A 21881-nucleotide genomic window follows, 5' to 3' on the forward strand; every position below is an offset into this window, starting at 1 on the left:
TGTGCATTCAGTAGTAGCTGCATGAGAGAGAGAGGAGGTCAGTCAAGCATCTGCAACAATGCAAACCTGTACGATTACCATGCACCCCAATCCTGCAAACCAGCACTGCAATCCACCAGCCCAGTTACTCACAGCTGGCCTTAGTTGCAGGCGCCACAGCGCCCAACCCCTCTCCCCTTGAAACAGGAGGAGGGGGTCGTTTGGGGCGCTGGGTTTCAGAGGGGGTGGGAGTGGGGTTTGGGGTGAGGTTGCTCTGCTCAGGTCTTCCTGTCTCCTGAGACTCCTCTGGCCTGGCTGCCTCAAAATCAGCTGGCACTGGGACACAGGGGTAGAGGGCACACTCACACAAGACACTACACACCAGTAGCAGCAGCATCAAACAGGACCGGACAGGACAAGGTGAATATCAATGTCATTCTAAAGACGGACCCAGAGGAATGGAAGCTTTGTCTTATGATGCACGTGATCAGAGATAAGTGAAGAGCCAACAGACGGGGGAGAGGAAGACAACTGGGAGATCAGAATAAATGTAGATAGTGGAGACCATGACGGAGGACTTAAGACAACAGTGACTTGACCAAATAAAAGTATTAGTGACTAACTACAACATAATATTGTTACCTGGTGGGACATCAGGCCTCTTTGGCCTAATAACGACTTTGGCCCCTCCTCCAAACACAGCAGCCCACATGCGATTATTGAGCGGGTGTGCTGCCAGGCGGAAGAGCTCATTGCCGCTGTGAGTGCCCAGACCGTGGATGAGCAGGGCGAGATAAACGGCCACGACCGCTTCACACAGCAGCACGTTGAGCCTCGGCTGGTCCTCCTCCCTCGCAGAAGTCAATAGAGAAATCAGGGATGACACACCTGCGCACACACACACACACACACACACACACACACACACACACACACACACAGACAGAGAGAGAGAGAGAAAGAAAGAGAGAGAGAGAGAGAGAAAGAAAGAGAAAGAGAGAGAGAGAGAGAGAGAGAGAGAGAGAGAGAAAGAGAAAGAGAGAGAGAGAGAGAGAGAGATGCAGCACATCCACGCAACATGATTTGTGAAATTGATTAACCTGTAATTCACAAAAATAACTTCCACAGACAAAAAAAGCAACAACAAAAAACAAACAAAAAAAACGCTTCTCTGCACAATAAAGAATCAGTTTAGGAAACATTTGCATGATTGCGTGATCAGTCTCTGTCTTTCCATTTCTTTCCCAGAGGCACATGGGGCTCCTTTTATAGAACACCATCTGCCTGCTCTGCTCTTTCTCTCCCTCTGCTATTCATGTTCTCTCTCAACCATGTCTTTGATGCTCACACATTTGCCAGAGCCCAAACCTATGCATCCTGTGAGGATCCTGGAATATGATCGAGCTTAACTTTATTCTCATTAAAACTATGTTTGAGAGTGTTACAAAAAAGGTGTTTTTGGAAAGCAGTTCCTGATAGCAAAACAAATTCTTACCTGGCCACTGTGCAGGAGCAGAGTTGGGCGTTATATGTTCTTCGATGCTTTCTGTGCGGAGTCGTTTCCTCTCACTGAGCAGCAGGCCCTGATACACCATCCCTGTAAACTGGTTGGCCTCTGTTTGGCTGCTGCAAAGCAGACAACAGAAATTCAAACCACAAGACACAACTACAAAGAACATTTATATGCAACATTTTGGGAAATACAACCATTCTCTCTCTTCCCTAGCGCTAGTCAGTGTGTGGCTAGCCGAGCTTAGCATCAAGCGCAAACTACCCAAACCACAACTAATGGTGTTAAACACACACAAATATTAATCTCGTGTCGTAAAGATATTTTTATTTCCAGGTGGAAAATTAAATCTTGCAGAAACTAAAGATGCACAGTTACCTGTAGCTGTGGCTGTCACACAGCGCCTGATAAACGCATGCAGACAGAGATGCTGCTAGTGTGTGCAGACCATTAACCTGAGGGTGAAACACACATTTCATTAGTCATCAAAGTAAAGTGAGAAAAGCTGCAGAAAGTTGGATTCTTAGTTGAGCTCTGACCCGATCCTCCGCGATGTCAGGATGAGGAGGCGCCTCCATGAACGTGATGGTGTGGAGGATGTCGTGAATGTGGTTGCTGAGGTGGAGAACAGGATTGGCTATGACTGTCTTGGTGGGGGCAATACAAGCCGATAGCAGAGGCAGCGTCGTGGGCAGAGGCAGAGGAGACTGCAGCTGCTTCACTGTGGTCTCCTACACAGTAAGACAAGAAGATATGATTCAGCTTTTGTTGAGTATTTTAAGGCATTAATCCAGTACAAGTACATAACATTGTGTAGGAATATGTGTGTTTACCTGCTGGCTCTCCTGCAGGAGGAACAGCAGCTCCATGCGGACAGAAGTGACCCCTCCTCCCTTGGCTCCGTGGAGGCTGCAGTAGGACAGAAACACCCTGAGCAGTGCCTGGTTCTTCCTCAGCCACGCCTTGCGCCTCTCGGAGTGCTGCTGCTTGGCCTGAAGACGACGTCGCTCCATCTGGTGACGCTCGTAGGCCCCGGCCTCCGTATGTTCCAGCGCCTCATCTGATATGTCCACCGATGCTGTGCGGTCTCCCCAGCGCTTCACCTCTGAATCTTCCTCCTTCCCTTCCACCTTTGTGTTGACAGTATTATTGGTGAATTGCCGTGGTTTACCAGGAAGAAAAAACACTCTTGATAAGTACTGGACAAAATTTCTACATCAAATATTAAAAAAAGAGTACCTTGTAGTTGCAGATCGTATGCATGGCTGCTATCTCCTTCTCCAACCAACTGTAGAGCTGAAAGCGGAGCTTCCCTCCGTCCACCTCAAAGCCTGTGGCCAGCGTACGCAGCTCTGTCATCAGGATCTTCAGACAGGCACGGAACTTCAGCTGCTCTGCTATCACATCCACCTCTGACTCAACCTGAAATATATAAGACTGAGTTAAAGATTTAAAAAAAACTATCACTTTGCAGACTCGCTGACCTCAGAGGAGCCTTCCTGTGAGATCTGGAATATTTAAACCAGTCCTAATACAAAGTTCAAGTCTCAGGAACACGTACTGCAGACTTCGAGTTAATTTTTGGTGAAGACTTCACCAAAGGATGCCTGTTTGTATTTAACACAGTGCAGCCTTTTATTCTTCAAGAAACTTTCACAAAACTACTCCAGGATGGATTTAAAGGTCAAAATCCCTGCATAAATCTAATTATGGTGACAATTGAGGTCTTACAGTAAATTATATCTCCAAAAACATGTGAACTTTTCCTGGCTGAGTGTTGTGCAAGTTTTGTCTGCTGAGTTAAATCCGATTGAGATTCTTTGAAATGCAAAATTTGAGTTATGAACCATATGCCTTTGTATCTCAGGACCTGTGGTAGACCAGGATTTATTTCAGAGATTCCAGATAAATTCTGCTACCTGTGAGTCGTCTCTTTTCAGTTTGGTGCCGCTATTCCCTGAGCCTTCGTCTGCTTTGGTCTCAAGCTCCGGCTTCTTCATGGTCAGACCATCATCATCATCCTCATCTTCATCTTCATCATCATCATCATCATCACCTTCCTTGTTGACTTCCCAGTCCAGCTTCAGCTCATCTTCCTCCACCTTGACCATAGGCTGGCTCCAGTCCAAGCCACCACCACTGTCGTTTCCTCCCCAGGCGGTTGTGGGTGGTGCCGGGGCACCCCAGTCTAAACCTCCCTGGGTGCCATTTTCGAACGGTTGGCTCGAGTTCACGTTGGCCTTGGATGACGCTTTGCTGAGAGGAGAGGAGCCGGATTTCTTGCTAACTTTGGGAATCTTGGAGAGAACTTCCAGAGCCAAAACTGGGCAGCCCACCTACAGATAGTGATAAAGCAGATGTGTGAACACTTGCGAAATAACCTTTAAATGTTTGCTTTTGTAGTAGTAGTATTAGATGGAGACAAAAGATCCCAACCGTATCAGAAGAACTGGATGGGAGTGAATGGCCATGTCACTAACACGCTCACCTTAAAGTGTGCATTGGCAGTAGTGAAGAACAGCTTGCGCTCTATAAGGTTGATCTCGTCCGCGCTGCTCTTCTCAGCAGTGAGGCCCACCGTTGTTGTTGGGCCTTCTGGATTTGCAAAGTGGCGACGAATGATCAAAGGATGTGTCCGCAGGTAGTTATAGAAACTAAACACTACAGGGTTGCAGGATTTCACCATCACATCTGATGCACACAAATGAAGAAAAGGGAGAGAGAAAAAAAACCTTTAAGCAGAGCACACAATGCAAATAATGAGCAAAGTAAACAGGTTTCAGTGGGTCTTGCTGTGTAATACGGACTGAAACGTCTGCAACCAACTGACCAGGGTTCTCATCATCATCTTTGGGGATTCGCTCCAACAGTGTGTCGAGGGCTCGTGTGTAATCCTTCAAGATCCAATAGGCTATGCTGCGCAGGAAAGGGTCAGGGTGCAGTCTGGAACCGTGATAACCGCTTCCGTCTTTGTTACAGCCCAGCACCTTCTCATAAAGGAGGCCTTGGCATGTGGATGAATTCTCAAAGTCCGCCTCGTACAGCCTCGCCACTATCATGGCTAACTGGAGATCCTCCATCTTCTCCAACAACACCTGCACATCATGACACAACACGATGGGTCAAACACTGTAGTTAAAGGAGGAAATGTAAGTAAGAATGAAATAGCACAAATGTAAGAAATTTGGAGGTTCCACTGCAACCCAAAACAAGAAGCTGAAATATACAAAGCTCACACTTCTATTTCCTTTTTTTAGGCTATCTGTATATTTTGACTGTGTGGTGTGGAAAACGTAGGCCAAGGAAAACTATACAAGATTGTCTAACATCTTATCAGCATAATTTAGGCTTCTCTCTAATCATTTAATGGCTGCAGAATTAAAAGGTCTGTCAGCAGCATTGATCTGCTCTATTACAGATGTAGAGCTTTCGCTCTCATACAGACACACCTTCAAAGTCTACAGTGCATTGCCACTGTAAGGGAAATGAAAGTCGAGTGTTGGAGAAGACTTAAAAGTAAAAAGCCATGTCTGTGTATCTTGGGTGTTGTTGAAAGTGAGTGTGCTTGTGTACGGCGTTCACACCTCTATGGCATCTTTGAGGGAACCAGCCAAGAGGAAGAAGGCAGCCGACTGTTCAAAGCGTTGCTTTCCCAGCAGGGAGAATGCATTTTTCAGAGCCGCCTTTCGCCAGCGGTCTTCACTGAAGTTGTTCTTGAAGAACTGAGTCATCTTCTCATCATGCTGAGATCTGAGAAAAGAAAACCAAACAGTTCAGTACCTCACAGTACTTTAATAAGAAACTTCACCGAAGTTAAACTGAAAATAAATGACGTGTTCAGAGACAATGTGCTACCTGAAGAGGCCCCACAGGACTGCTTTCTTCTTCATGGCCAAGTAGAACAGAGCAGCATCTAAAGGGTCATTGTGCCTCTGGAAAGCAGCTTTACCTATCTGATTACACACAAACATGACAGGGACTAAATCAGTAAGTTTGAACATATTGACAGGAATAATGCTGAGTGCACAACACAAGAATTAAAAAAGTGCATTAACTGCAACCCGTCCCATATTCCTGTACAAATATTCCTCTCATTCAGCTACTGTTAAAAATCAATGTACATTAACCATTGGCTTTGGTTTACAATGCTTTTTACAATAATCTTAGCTGCTTAACAATCATTATAAATCTATACATGCAATAGGAATTAGGATTATTGTACCATGTATAACACAGGGAAAATTATGTTTCCAGAAAAGAAATAAAACAAAAACCTCCTATTAACTGGTGGGATATTGTCTATAACTGTACAGTATTACAGTGTATACCTGATTTTGTAAGCCAACCTATTTTCAGTTCTGTAACTGGTCTAAAATATCACAGTTAGCCTTATTATCCTGTGGAGGAGTCCCAGCTTCCCTGTCTAGTTCTTTACGACTGCTTACATCCCTGTCCTAATACTACAAAATGTCAGCTAATCAACAAAATAAAAGGTGTGAAATAATATTGCACTGGCATCATCAGGTTTTAAATTAAATTTTGACAAGGTGCATTGCATTGTACTCGTCTAAATATGTCCTGGTACCTTCTCCACTATTTTCCGCAGAGTGTTGATGTTGCGTATCCACCAACCCACTCCGACAGCTCTGAGCTCCGACCACTGCGGGTCGCCTCTCTGCATGGCTGGGATCATGTTCAGCAGCTCCTCCTCCGCCTCCGAGTGGAAGGCCCATGCGAAGTGACACGTTGAAAGGCCTACCACAGAGACAGAAAGAGGGACGGGGGAGAAGGAGGGGGCAAGATGTCAAAAGTTCAACTTTAAAATGAAAAGAACATGAAATCATACCTTATTACTGTCATACAAAACTTTTTTTTTTTTTTTTTTTTATATATAATGTGTCACAGTGGGAGGATAATGAACAGTGTGTTACCCTGGTGGAGCAGCTGCATGCGGTAGAGTGGAGGCAGAGAGGTGAGCAGGCAGGTGTGAAGACGCATGGCGAGCAGGTACCTCAGTCCACACTCATCCAGAGCCTCGCCGCCTACACAAACACCGGGGAGCTGTCAGCTTTGTCACTATTTCTCCTCGGACCGCTCTATTAAAGTGGCTACCAGAGAGCAAAGCCCTTCCACACTCCAGTATCACTTTAGCTCATGAGATCCTGTCAGGGAATATATCGCTCGTCCTTGAACCTTCTTACCCCCTCTTTGTGCTTACTTAGCTCTGGAACAATCTGCTAATGTCTTCCTTTCAAAAGACTAAATAAATAGGATGGAAATTTGGCGAAAAAAGACATAGATAGTGACAAAAGCGCAGAGGTCGAGTCTTTGCACTGTTGTTTATCTTAATAAAGATTTGATGGCTGGAGATTAACTACATCCAGGAACACACAATCAAGAAAAAATGATGCTTAGCTTCTATGTTTATAACCTTTAATCAAACCTAATGCCATATTATCTCTTACCAAGGGTAACCGTTAATGGACTGGTCGACACAAAGGTAAGTCGGTGCACCAAAGACAAAACAAGGCCGTTTCACAGGTACAGAATGTGTGCATCTTTTTATCTAACGTACAAACTACATAATACTGGATATGGTAACATTTTTGTCTTTACACAAACGTTCATATTTTAAATCATATTTTGTTAACAGTAAATTAAATACTGGGTGGTAGAACCATTTTGTTAGTTGAAAATATGTTTAATACAAAGAAAACTGGGAGAGGAACTTTATTATTTCATTATATCTGTGCTATATAATATATTAAAAATACAATTGGCTCTGCCTTGATAAACACAAACATATACACTGACCTGTGTACTGTTGATCAGTGGAGCTCGTGACCTCAGCACTGGTGGTTGCAACAGTGTCAGCCAAGGCCACCAAAAACATCTGCTCGAGCCTGGTCAGTCCTGGAAGGCTGGAGTGCATGAGGTGACTGGACAAAACCTGGAGACGCACAGGAGGACAATGACTAAAGCAGAGCAACTAAAAGAAACAAATATTTCCCTCAAATAACAGGATTATTATGTGCAGAGTAGACGATTATTATTAATGTTATTTACCCAGACGGAAATTGAACCACAACATTACTACAATATTGTCTTTGGTATTGTAGAAGACATTACATGGTTATTATTGTACTTTAATTACTATGATATTTTACCAATATTAAACCAAGGTATTACCTTCCTATTAACCAGCTAATTCCAACACAACTGAGAAGTCTTATAGTAAATAGCCAACATCAACAGTATAATTTTAACTTTTTAAAAAAAAAAAAGTCCTTATTTCTGAAATACACGATACCTGAGCATGTTCTGGTCCAAAATAGGTAGGTCCATATTGAGAGAGGTTGATAACTCGAGACTTCTTCTCTGGTTTATCGGCGGCAAAGTTCACAAAGTCGTCGGTGGTAACTGCTGGCACCTGTTAACACAGGTTAGGAGTTAGGTTAGGTAGTTACTTTATTAATCCCCGAGGGGAATTTTTTTTCGCTACAGCAGCATACAGGAAGCAATAAGATAATAATAGAATAATAGAAAGCAATAAAATAGCAGTAAAATAGCAGTAAAAATAACAAAAACACAGGAAGGGAACAGTTGAAACTATCAGTGGAGCTACATACATTTAACAAAACAGTATATTCAAATGGACTTGACTGTAAATACCTGGAAGAGGTCAGAATACTGGTCCTCTGTGGACTTCTGGGCTCCCTCCCCATCAGCCACCTTAGTTCCCTTCCCAGCCTCGTCTGTTCCCTTGTATGAGGTGTCCAGATCGGCCAACATGAGGGAGTAGAGGGGCAAGGGAGGGATGGAGTTGATCTCTGTGTAGTCCCTGCCCCCATCCCGTCCAGCCACTATGGTGTCTTTTGCTGTGCTGCCAGTCACACTGATTGTCCGAGACAGATGTCTCCTGGCTCCGCCCTCACCTGCCTCCACATCCCTCACCACGGCAACTTCCCCGGCGATACACTTTACCAGGTGAGCGAGGATGGCCTGATACAGAAAAGGCCCATTGTTTACACATTCCTTCCAATGTGAATCAGTCAGATTACTGCACATACCTATATTACATGGCGTCCTTTTGGTAGGTCTAATCCAGTCCACTCTCAATTGTGGAATTTAATTATTTTTAAATACATAAATTAAATCTTTACGAATTTTTTTGCATGTCTTGGCATCACCAAATCGACTCACCTTGGCACGGCGAACCTTGCCCAGGTCCATAAGTTCCAGCAGCTGGGTGGGATGGTACTGGGGTAGAGTCGGGGACAGGGAGTGAGCTGCCTCGAACAGTCCTCCTTCCTGAAGTCCTGTTGGGGCACGAAGGGCCTCATCCACTGCAGCACTCCCTTCAAACACACTCTTAGACCTGGCTCTCCCTTCAAACACTGAGGAGGAACCTGCGGTTTGACCTCCAGCAATGTCTGCTGATGACAGGTTGCCCTCCTCTCCCTCACCGGGCTTCTTGTCCTGATGCCACTGGGCATACACATGCATTTCACAGTCCATACCCACCACCAGGATGCCATCCCTCACCCAGGACAGGGAGACAGGCAGCGATGGTGTGCCATCCACTGATGACAGGAGGTCCACGGTCCGAAGCAGGATCCAGCGTGAGCGGATCCCCTGTTTGATACTGCCCCCTAGAGGAAGGGTGATGACAGCCACCCCCTCCTTGCTGCTCGTCTGCTCATTGACCATGCCAGAGATACGGCCATACATGAGAATGTTGGAGCCGACCCCTACAGTGAGGATGTGAGATCCATCTTCCTTTGACAGCCAGTCCAGGTGCACGTAGTGCTTAATGTTGGGCGAGCTGTGATCTCTGGTCATGTACAGGTCAGACCTGAGATGGACAAAATGATTCACTTATGAGACGCCCATAAAGGTAGACATTATAAGTCGATACAAACACACAAGCAGAACCCTCCTGACCTGCTGTAGACAAAGAGGTTGGAGTCCACGCTGACTCTTGGATCCAGGGTTGATGAGGGTCTAGTGAAGTCGTCCAGGTGGAGAGTTTGCTCTAAAACCCACTCTGAGCCGCCAGTGGACTCACACTCGTAGATGGACACATGCATGGAGAAGTTCTCTCCAGAACCTTGCAGCTGAGGACAGGAAGGACATTTTCTTACTGCAGTCACTGTGAATGACTCAACCAGCCATATAAAGTACTGTAGGCTCATAGAAATTCCTCATTAGTGCCTCTATGGACTTTCATAATGTATCATATACAAAAATACACTGAACACACGTGTATAAACCAGACAACAGCTCATGACATCAACTGATTTTCATTTCAATGACATCCTGCTAGGTTTTATCACTTTCCACTAATGGTTAACCCATGCATTGTAAATGCGCTGCAATGTTAGTGTGCACAATGTATTTTTACTTCATCTAATTCCTCCCACTGCTTTACATAAATATGTGATTATATGTTGATATTTTAAACAGATCTCAGCATGGTGAGGCACTTATCTATTTTGGGAGGGTCGAGGAGATACAATGAAATGATGTTTACTCACTGAATTTACATTTTTATTGCAATTTTGTACCTCAAGATAATCGCCACACTTATAATAATTCCAAAATCTATATATTTTTGGTAGAATACAATTCAATATCATTACAAAGCTAAAATCGAATGTTGTACCTGTCCTTGTCGTGGCTGCTTAAAGGCCACAGCCAGTCTGCCAATGTAGGAGCAGGACACAGCTACAGGCCGTCCCGACACACACACGGCACTGTTGTTGTCCTCTTCTTCATTCATCAGGGCCCAGGGCTCCCAGCGGTACGATCGGTTGTCCTGGATATCTCCACCGTACCCGTTGGCCCCCACCACAGCGCAGCGCCAGAACCGTACACGGGAGTCAGAGCAGGTGGTAACAATCAGGTATGGAGCCAGGCACACAGGGTAGATGGAGGAGGAACTCAGATGACCTGGCGGAAAGAGGAGGCAAAACAAAATGTGAGACATTTTCAAGCAGGTTGCTGCAATGCATATAAACTGTTCCGTGCTTTCCTAAGTTCACAGATTTTTTTTGATTCTTTGAAAATGCCTGACATCCCAAAATAAAAGTAGACCTTTTTGGGACGTCACAGAGTCTTTTTTTTTTTTTTTATATATATATACATATATACACACCAGCAGAAGGGGTAGCCCTGGTAACCTCCACTCCATGGGGCAGGTCGAGCCGCTTGCTGTACACCAGCTTGGAGCTGAGGATGAGTTTGCTGGCTGATTGTAAGTTGGCTGTGGATGCTGACCGGGGCAGGGGTCTGATGGGAGAGGTCTCCGGAGACGAGTCTGCGTTAACAACTTGATTGGGAACCATTAGCTGGCTCTGGAAGCTGTAATCTGGGTTTGGCTCATCTGGACACAGATACACAGAAATATTTGAGCTGGCCCCAACGCTTCACATACCTTTATGCTTAAAATGTGCAGAATCTTCCAATTATGCCAATAACTGTCAGCTGAGTCCACCCAAAACTTACCAACACAGGCCTGCACAGACTTGAGGTGCAGGTGCCACATCTGCAGGACAGAGTTCCTGTTGAGATCCTTTTCTATCACCACCAGGAAGAACTTCTCAGAGAATGGGGCAGGTTGGTAATCTGGGTAAAGTGAAAATAAGTGTAAGCTTTATCCACCGCCATTAGGTTTGAAAAACAGTTGTATTTTGAGAGTATACCATACCGTCACATGATGGAAAGGCTGGTGTGAATGCTTCTGGTTCTTTCTGAGGGTTGTAACCAAGAATGAAGTCCTCTTGGAAGACGTGCAGCAGCTGGGTGTTGGCGCCACACTGGATGCACATGGACAAAGCATCAAACAGTTTACTATGTCTATTGATCATTGGACCAGACTTATTGTCCACCATTGATCTGAGGTGGGTGTTAAAAACAAAGAGCAGCTGCTAACCTGGTTTGTAATGACGTCCAACTCTATGATACATCCAGGTCTGGCAGTGGACTGTTGGCTGACAATGTTGAACACTTCGCCCACCAGTTTCTAAACAGAGATGCACATACAAAATGGCAAACTGTCCATTTATTGTATTTCATTTTAAACCATTGGTGTCATGAAAAATGTTGTTTATCATGTTTTGAAGAATTGCACAGGTTAAGGTGGGCTGGAGAAGGAGAAAAACTATTTTGCTTTATAAAGAATGCAGCCACATTTCCAATGGTTTTGGAAACATTTATAAATGAAAGCACTATTAAAAGTAAAACATTAAAAACCTTGCATGCTGAAAAGCTGGCTTTAAAAAAAAAAAGAAAACGTAATATCTGTGAATAATTCGTTTATATCAGATTTGTGATGTAACACTTGCCAGCCTCCAATAAATCAGCCTCTGAGCCTGCTTTGTATTCAGTTGTGGTTCTTTATAAATTAAGTTTCAAGTAACACTGAGATGTAAAGACCCATATACATTACAATTAAGTGAACAGAAGCGCCAAACAGGAATGATCACATCCCAATGAACAATAATAGTTGTTTTTTTTTCCTGTGCAATGACAACTGTGTGTGTGTGTTCACTTACAGACGTTTCAGGATCCGACAGCTCATCCAGTAGTTTTCTGGCATCCACCACAGCCTGATAGAGACGCAGGTTTTTACCATCTGATGCCACGAAGCAGGCGCTGGCACTGTTACAGTAAGTTCCTGATGGACACAACACAAAGTGTGAAAGAGAGCCTTGCAGCTTCAATGTAAGTGGTAATGACTATTTGGTCCAGTGAAGATTTATCAAAAAAATAAATAAATCATGAAACAGTTTGCAGACAAAATTGAAGGACACTCATAAATGCCTTTATTAATGAAAGGCAACAAATTCAACAGAAAAATAAAGACGTTCCTTCCTCAAGCAGCAGATAACAATGACCTGGAGAAACTAGGTCCAGGCTGGCTCTTATTTGGAAAAGGTATATTATTGCTTTAAAGGCACAGTCATGAAAATATGTTCATGGTTTGGTCAGCAATAATGAGGCCTGGAAAAATCAATTAACATTTTAGAGAAAATCTGACATGCAAACTTGGCTTATGTTTGCTACTGCCAGCACTGGAGGCATGCGATTCAGTGGCCTGAATGACCTTCATTTGTGTGCACATTTGTCACACTTTTGCCCTGACAAATAGTGAACCAAACATAATCTGTGGGCAAAAATGGAACCTCAGTGATACAGCAGAAGTACATCTTCCACTTTTACAGTCAAGTTCTCTAATTATTTACTCATAAACAAGGACGTTTCCGCACTGTCATCATTTCATGTTAGAATTTACATCCATGTCAAAAATGTATGTTGTGTTTACCGAGCACAGAGCTGGGAACTAGCGTCGGTAGCCAAGCAACATTGCTGAAGGCAGAGGTGTGCAGAGAGTTGATACGGGCCAGCTCAGAAACCCCTCCGGTGCAGGACAGGGGTCCAATGTGGTCCACCCTCCACAAAATCAGTTCGCTGTAAATGGCGTTGGGGTCGTGGAAGGTCCTTGTAGCTGCATTACGAAGCTGCTTCCTGGCAATACAAAAGTTAGGCATGATCAGATCTCATGGAGAAGACAAGAAGTTTATGAAAATCTGTCATAGCATGTTACAATAAGCAGCACAGACATTTTGAACCATGTGCTCCTCGTCTGTTCTTTCTTCTCTTTATGTCTTTTTTATGAAGCATTTAGTTTAGACGTTCAGCTATGACTGGACAGTTTTGGTCTGACAAAGCTGCCACAAACAAGAAGTTAATTTCTTATTGTGCAGATTGTTTCCCTGAGTAGAGAATAGATTATTTTTTTAGGCACCCAAACTGGCAAGACTGATTAACACTGCAGTACTGTATGAGTGCTGGAAGCGATGGCGTAGTAAACAACTCTCTGTTTCTGTAGGCATTAAAATGAGAGCGATTGGCTTATGTGTGGTTGTTGCTCACATTGCGTCAGAGAACATTTGGAGGTAGTTTTCCTCACAACCAAATCCAATCTACAATGAACAGCCAATCACTCTCCAAGCAAGCCCTATATTCAAATGGTCCATTTTTCACTGCCACCCTTCTCTTCCTGCCTTCTCTCTGTTTCATACCTGGGAAGTCCTTTTGGTAGGGGAAAGGTGGGAGGCTGCTCTCCTTCCAGGCTGCCAGGGGCTGAGGGAGGGGTGAGCAGGGCGTTGTGGTGAGACGAGGTCAGCAGCAGTGGAAGCACTGTGTGACAGGCTTGGTCATTCAGATGGAAACGGTGGCCACAGTACCGGAACTTGTGAGATACTGTCAGTACGTTGGAGAAGGCAGAGCGCTCAGCAAATGTCACTGCCCACTGCAGACAGAGGGAATCAAAGCACTTTGTGAGGGGAAGGCGAATACATAAAAATAGACAATTACAATAACTGTTATTGTTTTGGTTATGACATGCATTTATGCTGTGTAATTTAGAGAGGGAATACATTAAGTTTTGGGGATCATCTGCATTGATCCCAGGAAGAAAAAAACCCCAGTTAATCTAAGCCTCGTACCTGATTGAGAGACCCATCAACATGCTTGGAGACCATCATGACAGCAGGACTAATGCCAGGCCGAGGGTTATGAGAGGGGGCCAAAGCGGCTGAAACCAGGCCGGCTGAGGCTGAAGTAGAGTGGGAGACATGTTGGACCGCCCTGCCCTGCTCGCCTGCCCCGGCGCTCTCGGTCAAAGTGCAGGCGTACATCAGAATGTTTTTACTCAGTGAGTTGGCATCGCCGGTAGGAAATGCTACTGGAATACGGGAGGAGAAGGACACCTGGTGGAAGAGTTGGAGGGAAATAAAAACCATGAGGAACGGAGGCACATATTCTCTACAGTCCGGTGTATTGACAATACACTGGTTCATGCTCAAAGCTGAACCATAATGGATTTCATGTGTACTTAGAATAATAAATCTCCTATTTATTATGAAGTGCATGCTCGGATTAGAGTCATATAGCCAGACTACACACAGCATTGTATCATTGCATTCAATGCAAAGTAATCACATTAAGGAAGAACCTGTGAGATGGCACGTGGAGCTATTTATAGAGGACAGAGCTGATCTTATGACGACTGAATCATATGTTAAAGGATCTCTTTCAGCTAAAACAAAGCCCATCAAATTCTGATTCTTTCTCTACTCTACTGTGTTTTGTTCTTCTCGTGCTGCAGCGCTGCTCTCCAGTGCGAGCTTCTCGCTGCATATCAAAGTGTGTGAATGTGAAAAATGATCTGGGCACATCAGTGTGTGACTTTGATTTCAGACAGTGAGGTTGGCAAAACATACAGGTTCGCCATACGCTGACAATGTCAATCTTTTCTACAGCTTGTTTTCCACAACATGAACACAACATCCTTGTAATAGTTTCTCATTCTTAGCCAACACTGACCATCACTTGAAAAACGTAAATTTTAAAATGATAAACATCGGCTGCAGCAGCTGCGCTAATTAACATTAATTCCATGAGCAACTCGATGAAGCACAGACGACCGCCATGACTCTCCTTTGGAGGAAATGAAAGGAATATTACGAGTCTTACATAAGGCTGGGAGAGGGCTGAGTCACCTTACATTTTAGACAAAGCTACACAGCTGCCACTGTGTGTGTGTGTGTGTGTGTGTGTGTGTGTGTGTGTGTGTGTGTGTGTGTGTGTGTGTGTGTGTGTGTGAGCAACTGCTCTACTGAATTTGAAGCAAAAGAGTTATGAATTAGGAAGAAAGAAAAAAAAAGGTTTATTGTTTTTTTGTAGAAATTACTAGGATAAGGTAAGAAAGTTATTTTGATTTGTTTTGCTCACCTGAACCTGTCTGAAGATGCCCTGGTTGAATTCATCCAAATATTTCACGTGCCAAACCAGGAAAGAGCCATCAGAGGGATGGATAGTAAACAGCATGTCGGGGCTCTTGTTCCACTCTGTGATCAGAGTCTCCATCTTCCTCTCCAGCAGCATGGAGGGCAGAGGCATGCTGGAGCTGGATCCCGGGGAGGATGCCTTGGTGCTCCCCTGCTCCCCTGGCTCACCCTCTTCTCCCTGCTCTGAGGACGCTTTGTCAGACATCTCGTCCAGGTCTACAAAGCAAGAAAACAATATGCTTTTACAACATGATGCTGATTTTAAGCTGCTATGCTTAAGATAATGTACTTTGACCTGGTTATGGGTCATACCAAAGTCAAACTTCGTATGAGATCCTTCAGGGTCCAGGGGGTCCTCAGTAGTCTGTTCCAGCTGCTGTTCAGAAAACTTGCGGAGCTGCAGCATAAAGAGGTCCATTGAAGAAGTGAAGCTGAGGTCTTTGTTGTTGAGCCAGTGAACCACGAAGCCTCCACCACCAGTGCCATCGTCTGGGTTGAACACTGCCGAGTCAGCTAGAATTGATGGGATATCTGACAGAGGAAGAGGGAGACAAGAGGTGAGAGACATATGGATGAAAGTAATGAGACGAAGAGTAACTAGAATATCCCTCAAGCAGCATTGAATGTGTTGCACACTGATGTGATTCATTTATTTTACCTGTGTTGGGGTTAATACTGGCTGAGATATGGAAGTGACACAGGGCGTTGGCATGATGAGCGATGTGGCGGTGAGTGTGTGTGTCCTGTGTGCCAAGCTGAGAGGGCAGCAGCTCACTGTGTGCCACCAGAGCAGAGGACCGTCGCCGGCCCCGCCGCAGATGTTTTAGATGGTGGATTGACTGATTGAGCAAAGCACAAGAAGAAAAACCAAGAGCTTGGGTTTACATTACTTCTTCATTAGAAATAATATATATTTTATGTCTTCTTTTGCAAATTATTTCTGGTCACATCTGACTAAGTCTACCTCCAAAGCATGCTGGATCTTGTCCTTGTTGCCTGCCAGTCCTGGCAGGCTGGAGCTGAAGGACTGTGCGTTCTCAGAGATCTGTCCCGCAAGTAGACTGTCTTCTGGTAACAGGGTCTCTGACCACAACCTACACACACCATCCTCGCAGGATGTCAGCAACACGTTGCACACCGAACCCCTAAAAAACATCAGCAAAATGAAACTGTCAATCAGCAATTCCTTTATTCATTATGAATTCATCCATTATAAAAAATTTCAAAAGCATTACATCGTGTTACATAATCAACACAGAGCTCAGTATTCATGCCCTAACATAAGCATAAAATTGCATGACTGTCATCACATGTTGGACGGTATTATATGTGGCATATGAACATATTATATATTGGTGTGACATACTCTACATCACCAGCCATTCATTGACCTACATTTTCTGAAAGACCCAGTGCATTTAACATCCCTCACTATGGACATGATCAATTATATTTAAAAAAAATACATTTATAATACAAAGGAATTGCAAGTCGGAGGAGGAAGTTGAGTCTCTCCAATGTATCACAGCGTTAACACTGAGCATATTTGTAGATCTATTAATACACTACAGATTCACAGGCAGAACAGACAGCCTGTTTATATGGTCTTGTTTGATGTTCTGAGTATGAATGCAAAACATGTCTGATGAAAAATTACAATCAGCACTGCAAAGTTTGCTCAGCCTGTGATCTTCTGCTTGAGAAAGAAGCAAATGAGAGAGCACATGAAATGGCTGAACTCACTGATTCACTGAGCTGAGCAGCCAAACAGAGAGCTTGCTCTCACTGGCTGCTTCCACAACTGATTCAACATCCTAAATTTGCTCAACAGCCGCAGATAAATGTGACTAGTGCCAAATGCCCACGCAACACACTACAGCTAGAAATGCTGGTCAGCTGCAGGCACTTAACAAGAGCCTCTCACCTGGCAGACTGTCTGCTGTGAAGGTCAGGCTTCCATGGTATGTTATTAAGAAGTCTACATATTCTGAGAACAACGTAGCCTGTTGTTCTCAGAATATTTATAGCCGTGTGCTTTTTTTTTTTTTTTTTACAGTGACAAGCCAATTATACAATTATGCATATACAATGTCACATTCCAGGTTCCTGAGGACTGACTGCTTACTGAGAGTGGGAACCACGGAGAATCTTTGTAAACCTTTCCTCTATGTAAATAAAAAATGTTCTCCAAAATGCATTTAGAAAAGGTTTAAGGTGAAAGTAAGTTTGCAATAAAATTGTTCAGTACTCGAATACTGAGATGGTGATATTGTATTATACATGTTCCCAAATTGCAACTTCAAACCCTTCAAATTACACAAAATATAGAAATGTATAACAGAGACAGGATAAAAAAAAAAATATTGTAGTCAATATCAGCATTGTACAAAGTAAAAGACTGATATTATTTACATGATTCCAAAAAGTCAGAACAATATGTTGTGCTTTAGAAGACAACAAGCATGTGGTAGAACGTGTAAAAGTAAACACGTTAGTGGCAACCCCGATGGTGTGATTGTGGGCTTTCTTACTTGGGCATGAACTTGCTGGTCTTCCTCCAGGACATTCCGGTGACTGATCGAGGATGGGCCAGGTAAACAAAGGAGAAGTGAACAGGAGGGGCCTTTTTGTCAGACGGGTCGTGGACCACCACTGCAGAGCGCCAGCCCGTGGTGGGATACCACACCTTGAGTAAACAGTCATCCTGTGTACGCACACACGAGTCAACATGCATTATATACAGACATCACAAAAGATCTCACAATTACAAAAATGGTTTTGTGATTTGGTGTTTTGCGATGTGATAACATGAATCTTATACCTTCCCAACTGTTGCAAAGTACTCTCCATCAGGAGACCACTTGGCCACATGAACAGATGCAGCCGTCCTGAGACAAACACAAGGACAAACAACAATATCAGCTACATTCACTTCTCCCTGGGAAAAAACACAGAACAAAAAACAAGACAAGTGGTTTTCCTGTCAGCTGTCTACATCTATGTGTGGTTGCTTTGTGCATGACCAATTACTTGTCATTTCAGAGTTCGCACTCCCCCAGTTTAGTAGTTTTCCATGTGTCATCATATGGCAATTACCAATAAGGTATTAAATGTCTGTGTCTATTTGCACAGCTTAAAGCACAGGCTGCGGACTGAGAGTCTTACAACAGCACATACAAACCAGAGGCCATATGCGTTTGGATAATAAGTAACTGCCTATATGTTTTTATTCGTAAAAATGGTAATTCCACAACCTTCAAGAGGAGGAAATGAGGTTAATATTTTTTCTGCAAAGGGCAGTGACTAACACTTTACTCTCTGTCAGAAAAAGACTGAACTAGTTTGTTCCTGTTTTACTTTAAATTTGCAAAAGTGAACAAAAAATAGTGTCCAAGGCTAATATTCCCTCAAAGCTCCAAATAAAGTCATCCACTTCAAGTTTTACAAAACTGTCAAAGTTGGTATATTTAGAGATGAGCCAAGTATTACATGTGACAAACTTGGCTGAAGAAAGCTTTTACTGGCTTGGCATTTATAAGAAAACAGTACAAGAGTTTAGAGAGGAAGGAATGAAGAAACTCCGGTCCGTTCTGCACGCTACACGTCTCGATATTCTCAAATTTGCTTGATCACTACTGCTAACCTAATATCTCTTAAAGTGGCATGTTTCTTTTGTTTGTTTTGACATGACAGTCGTGTTGCTATTGTTACAGTATGTTCAAAATCCAAAACGTACTTGCACTGCCAGACACAGTTCCAGTCATTGAGGACAGGGTGGGGCTTGTCCTCCATCAGCTGCCCATCCTCTTCCTCTATCAGGGCATCTGTCAGTGGAGGAGCCCACAGCTGGAGCTGCTCAGTTGCTGCTAGGATACGGTTCCCTGACAACACAAAAGCACTATGTTACACACCTAAGGTCACCCACGGTGACTACTACAGTACACAGAGTGACACATTCATTCACTCACTCACACACACACACACACACACACACACACACACACACACACACACACACACACACACACTTACATAATGCACATGCTGTTCCAACAAACCAAAAAGGAGCTGTATGTATTCTGGATTAATTTTTTCAGACATCTGTTAAACACAGAAAGCAGAGGTGTACCTTGTGGGTCCCAGGCCAGGTTGTAGGTGATGGCTTCGAGGAAGAACTGTCCTGTCTTTTGCCACTGATAGTTAAGCTGCTGTTAGTGGTAGGGGAGCGACACACACCATGCAATGTTACTGGCAGGCAAGTGTGATTAAACCCCACTAGATACTGATTTAAATCACTACAAATGTCTGAAAATGCTGACGTTCACACTCACCTTGTGGCGTTTATTTGGGTTGGTAGAAAGAGGTTCAAAGACGCAGACTGTGTTTCCATAGGATGCAGCAATCTAAAAATAAAGAGCTGTGTTCATCATCACAACATTACGTGCTTCTGCACAGTCATTCCCACAGGAGAGGGGGAAGGTGGGGAGTGGTGCAGGAGAGCAAAGAGACAGGAGCATGGGCAGCGCAAGACGGGAGCAAGCATGGCTAAATGTACCTCTTTGTGCCCACAGTAATTGATAATGTCCTCTGGCTACATGGAAAAACTAAGACTGCGTGTGGGAGTGTGTCTGAGTGTGCAGTCAACACTTACCCTGCCAAGCTGGTGGGAGCACTCCACGCAGCCCACCTGTATGTTTCCATTCTGAGCTCCTGGGATTATCTGAACACAGTCAAAGTCACTAGCCAAGATCACTACATCACACCCTGAGCCATAGGCCTGAAAAAGAAAAGGTACAGGAAGGAACTAAATCAGATCAAGCAACATTAAACAAATGAAACTGAATCACTGACACTTAAAATGGTACAAATCACTGCTAAATGTTTTAAATAAGATGTCTGGAAACCTTAGCCCCAATTACTGATGAGCTCTTGTAGTAAATATATTCTAAAACTTTGTCCATTTTGTTTCTTACTGCTTTGAAGTTTCATAATAACACGTTTAAATTGTACACCAAAAAAAAAGAAAAAGAAAAGCAGACCATCATTGCACTCCAGGCCATATTTATACCATGCAAGCACAAAAACAAATGCGCACTGACGGTGTCGGCATCTTCAAGTGCACCTGCCTTTAAATATATGTGCAGCAGTACAAGGTGCAACTGGGATAGCAGAAGTTGAATATATGGAGGTGGTTTGGTTAATATATAAACACATCCCTGATCTCATTGCTCTGAATTAGCTGTCAATCACAGTGAAGCACAAAGACAACACCTCAACAAATGGAAAGAGACTTCTGCAGGAAATGATATCAGCTGAATGCTGCAGAGCGGTATGACGACAAACACAACACCTCAAATCTGCAGCCAGTGTGGGCTTTTATCCAACATGCAAGATGATAAAAGAGCTAAATAATAGAAAATGATGAACCTGGTAATATGGTGCATTAATCTATTTCACTTGTCATAGTTGGTCACATCACACCGTTAAAAAAAGTAGCATTACTGAATTTGTATTTTGATTTCTATTGTTATTATTATTATTAATTTCAAGAATAAAAGATGAGATTCTCCTTTCGCTAAAAAGTTTCAAAGGGAGAGTCACACTCAAGGTTGATGGTTCATCCAACATTTCCCACATAAACAACTGAATATAGGGTCACAAAGGACCGTGCATGTCTGATGCGTACGGCACTGTACGGGCAATCTGAAATCATTTGCACATGATCAAATCAACTTCTGAAATCAAAGGAATAGACGTGCATGCAAGACATCTATTTCCAGCACAAAGGTGAAGACACACTTTCCACCGAAAATGCTATTAAGCTGCTTTGTGCTACGTCCTTTGAATGGACCTCACACCTGTTAGCACAGAGTCACACAGATGCAAAAAGACAATATCAAGGTCAGGAAATGAAAAACTATGGTCCTCAATGGCACTAATATGAATATTGCATTGGAAGGGTGAGATATTAGCTACACAGCACGGCAGTTATCTTAAACCCCAACAGCACTGTCAGCTGGTGGTGGTAAAACACAGAAAGAACATATTACAACTAAAACACCATAAAGATGCTGCTTTACAGCTAATGGCATGAAGAAAAAGAAACAACTGGTGTGCAGTAAATATACATACAAAACACATGTTAATTTCCCACTCTTAATGGGCAGACCTGTGTTAAGCAGTTGGTTGGAGGGTAAAATGATACAATAGTGACTGCTGGCAGCTGGCATACATGAGTAGAATGGCAGCAGTGGCAGCAGGCAAGCTGGCCGCAAAGCAACAGTACAGTCAGGATGACGGCTCGTGTCGTTCATTATTCAGGAGAACAGGAGGAGAGGCTGAGAACCACCGGGTCACACAACAGGGCGACATTATAGCCAGCGGTATAATATAAAGTGACAGCCAGGGACTAAGTTATAGCGAGGATTGGCATAGGACTATATATTTAACATACATTAACATAACACGTGAGCGACAGGCAGACAGAGCAGTGAGGGAGGTGCAGCATGGGTTTTACTATTACTGCAGCATTTGCT

At 43.6% G+C, this 21881-nt stretch overlaps 1 protein-coding gene across 3 annotated transcripts in view; it reads right to left on the reverse strand.

Annotated features, from left to right (window-relative positions):
• The window catches only part of dmxl2 (Dmx-like 2), a 40429-nt gene that overhangs the window by 12390 nt on the left and 6158 nt on the right, over positions 1–21881 (reverse strand). For 2 of the 3 annotated variants that reach the window (XM_069174091.1, XM_069174090.1), the window contains exons 2-38: positions 19997–20122; positions 19677–19748; positions 19475–19553; positions 19082–19226; positions 18167–18233; positions 17877–18049; positions 16310–16490; positions 16004–16184; positions 15658–15876; positions 15290–15561; positions 14002–14265; positions 13576–13805; positions 12816–13018; positions 12046–12167; positions 11424–11513; positions 11199–11307; positions 10997–11116; positions 10647–10874; positions 10155–10441; positions 9434–9606; positions 8693–9344; positions 8162–8491; positions 7800–7919; positions 7304–7439; positions 6421–6531; positions 6075–6244; positions 5345–5442; positions 5074–5239; positions 4320–4584; positions 3978–4180; positions 3409–3825; positions 2729–2911; positions 2323–2619; positions 2029–2220; positions 1868–1944; positions 1475–1605; positions 622–867 (exon numbers count right to left, since the gene is read on the reverse strand). In XM_069174091.1, the coding sequence (XP_069030192.1) occupies positions 622–867; positions 1475–1605; positions 1868–1944; positions 2029–2220; positions 2323–2619; positions 2729–2911; positions 3409–3825; positions 3978–4180; positions 4320–4584; positions 5074–5239; positions 5345–5442; positions 6075–6244; positions 6421–6531; positions 7304–7439; positions 7800–7919; positions 8162–8491; positions 8693–9344; positions 9434–9606; positions 10155–10441; positions 10647–10874; positions 10997–11116; positions 11199–11307; positions 11424–11513; positions 12046–12167; positions 12816–13018; positions 13576–13805; positions 14002–14265; positions 15290–15561; positions 15658–15876; positions 16004–16184; positions 16310–16490; positions 17877–18049; positions 18167–18233; positions 19082–19226; positions 19475–19553; positions 19677–19748; positions 19997–20122 (7135 nt within the window). Of the gene's footprint in view, positions 1–132; positions 316–621; positions 868–1474; positions 1606–1867; positions 1945–2028; positions 2221–2322; positions 2620–2728; positions 2912–3408; positions 3826–3977; positions 4181–4319; positions 4585–5073; positions 5240–5344; positions 5443–6074; positions 6245–6420; positions 6532–7303; positions 7440–7799; positions 7920–8161; positions 8492–8692; positions 9345–9433; positions 9607–10154; positions 10442–10646; positions 10875–10996; positions 11117–11198; positions 11308–11423; positions 11514–12045; positions 12168–12815; positions 13019–13575; positions 13806–14001; positions 14266–15289; positions 15562–15657; positions 15877–16003; positions 16185–16309; positions 16491–17876; positions 18050–18166; positions 18234–19081; positions 19227–19474; positions 19554–19676; positions 19749–19996; positions 20123–21881 lie in introns of all 3 variants that reach the window. The other variant, XM_069174092.1, reaches the window with a different exon arrangement.

Source organism: Embiotoca jacksoni, unplaced genomic scaffold (genome assembly GCF_022577435.1).
Source record: "Embiotoca jacksoni isolate LCO1_2020_lvr unplaced genomic scaffold, fEmbJac1.0.p SCAF_6, whole genome shotgun sequence".
In the NCBI taxonomy this organism is placed as follows: domain Eukaryota; kingdom Metazoa; phylum Chordata; class Actinopteri; family Embiotocidae; genus Embiotoca; species Embiotoca jacksoni.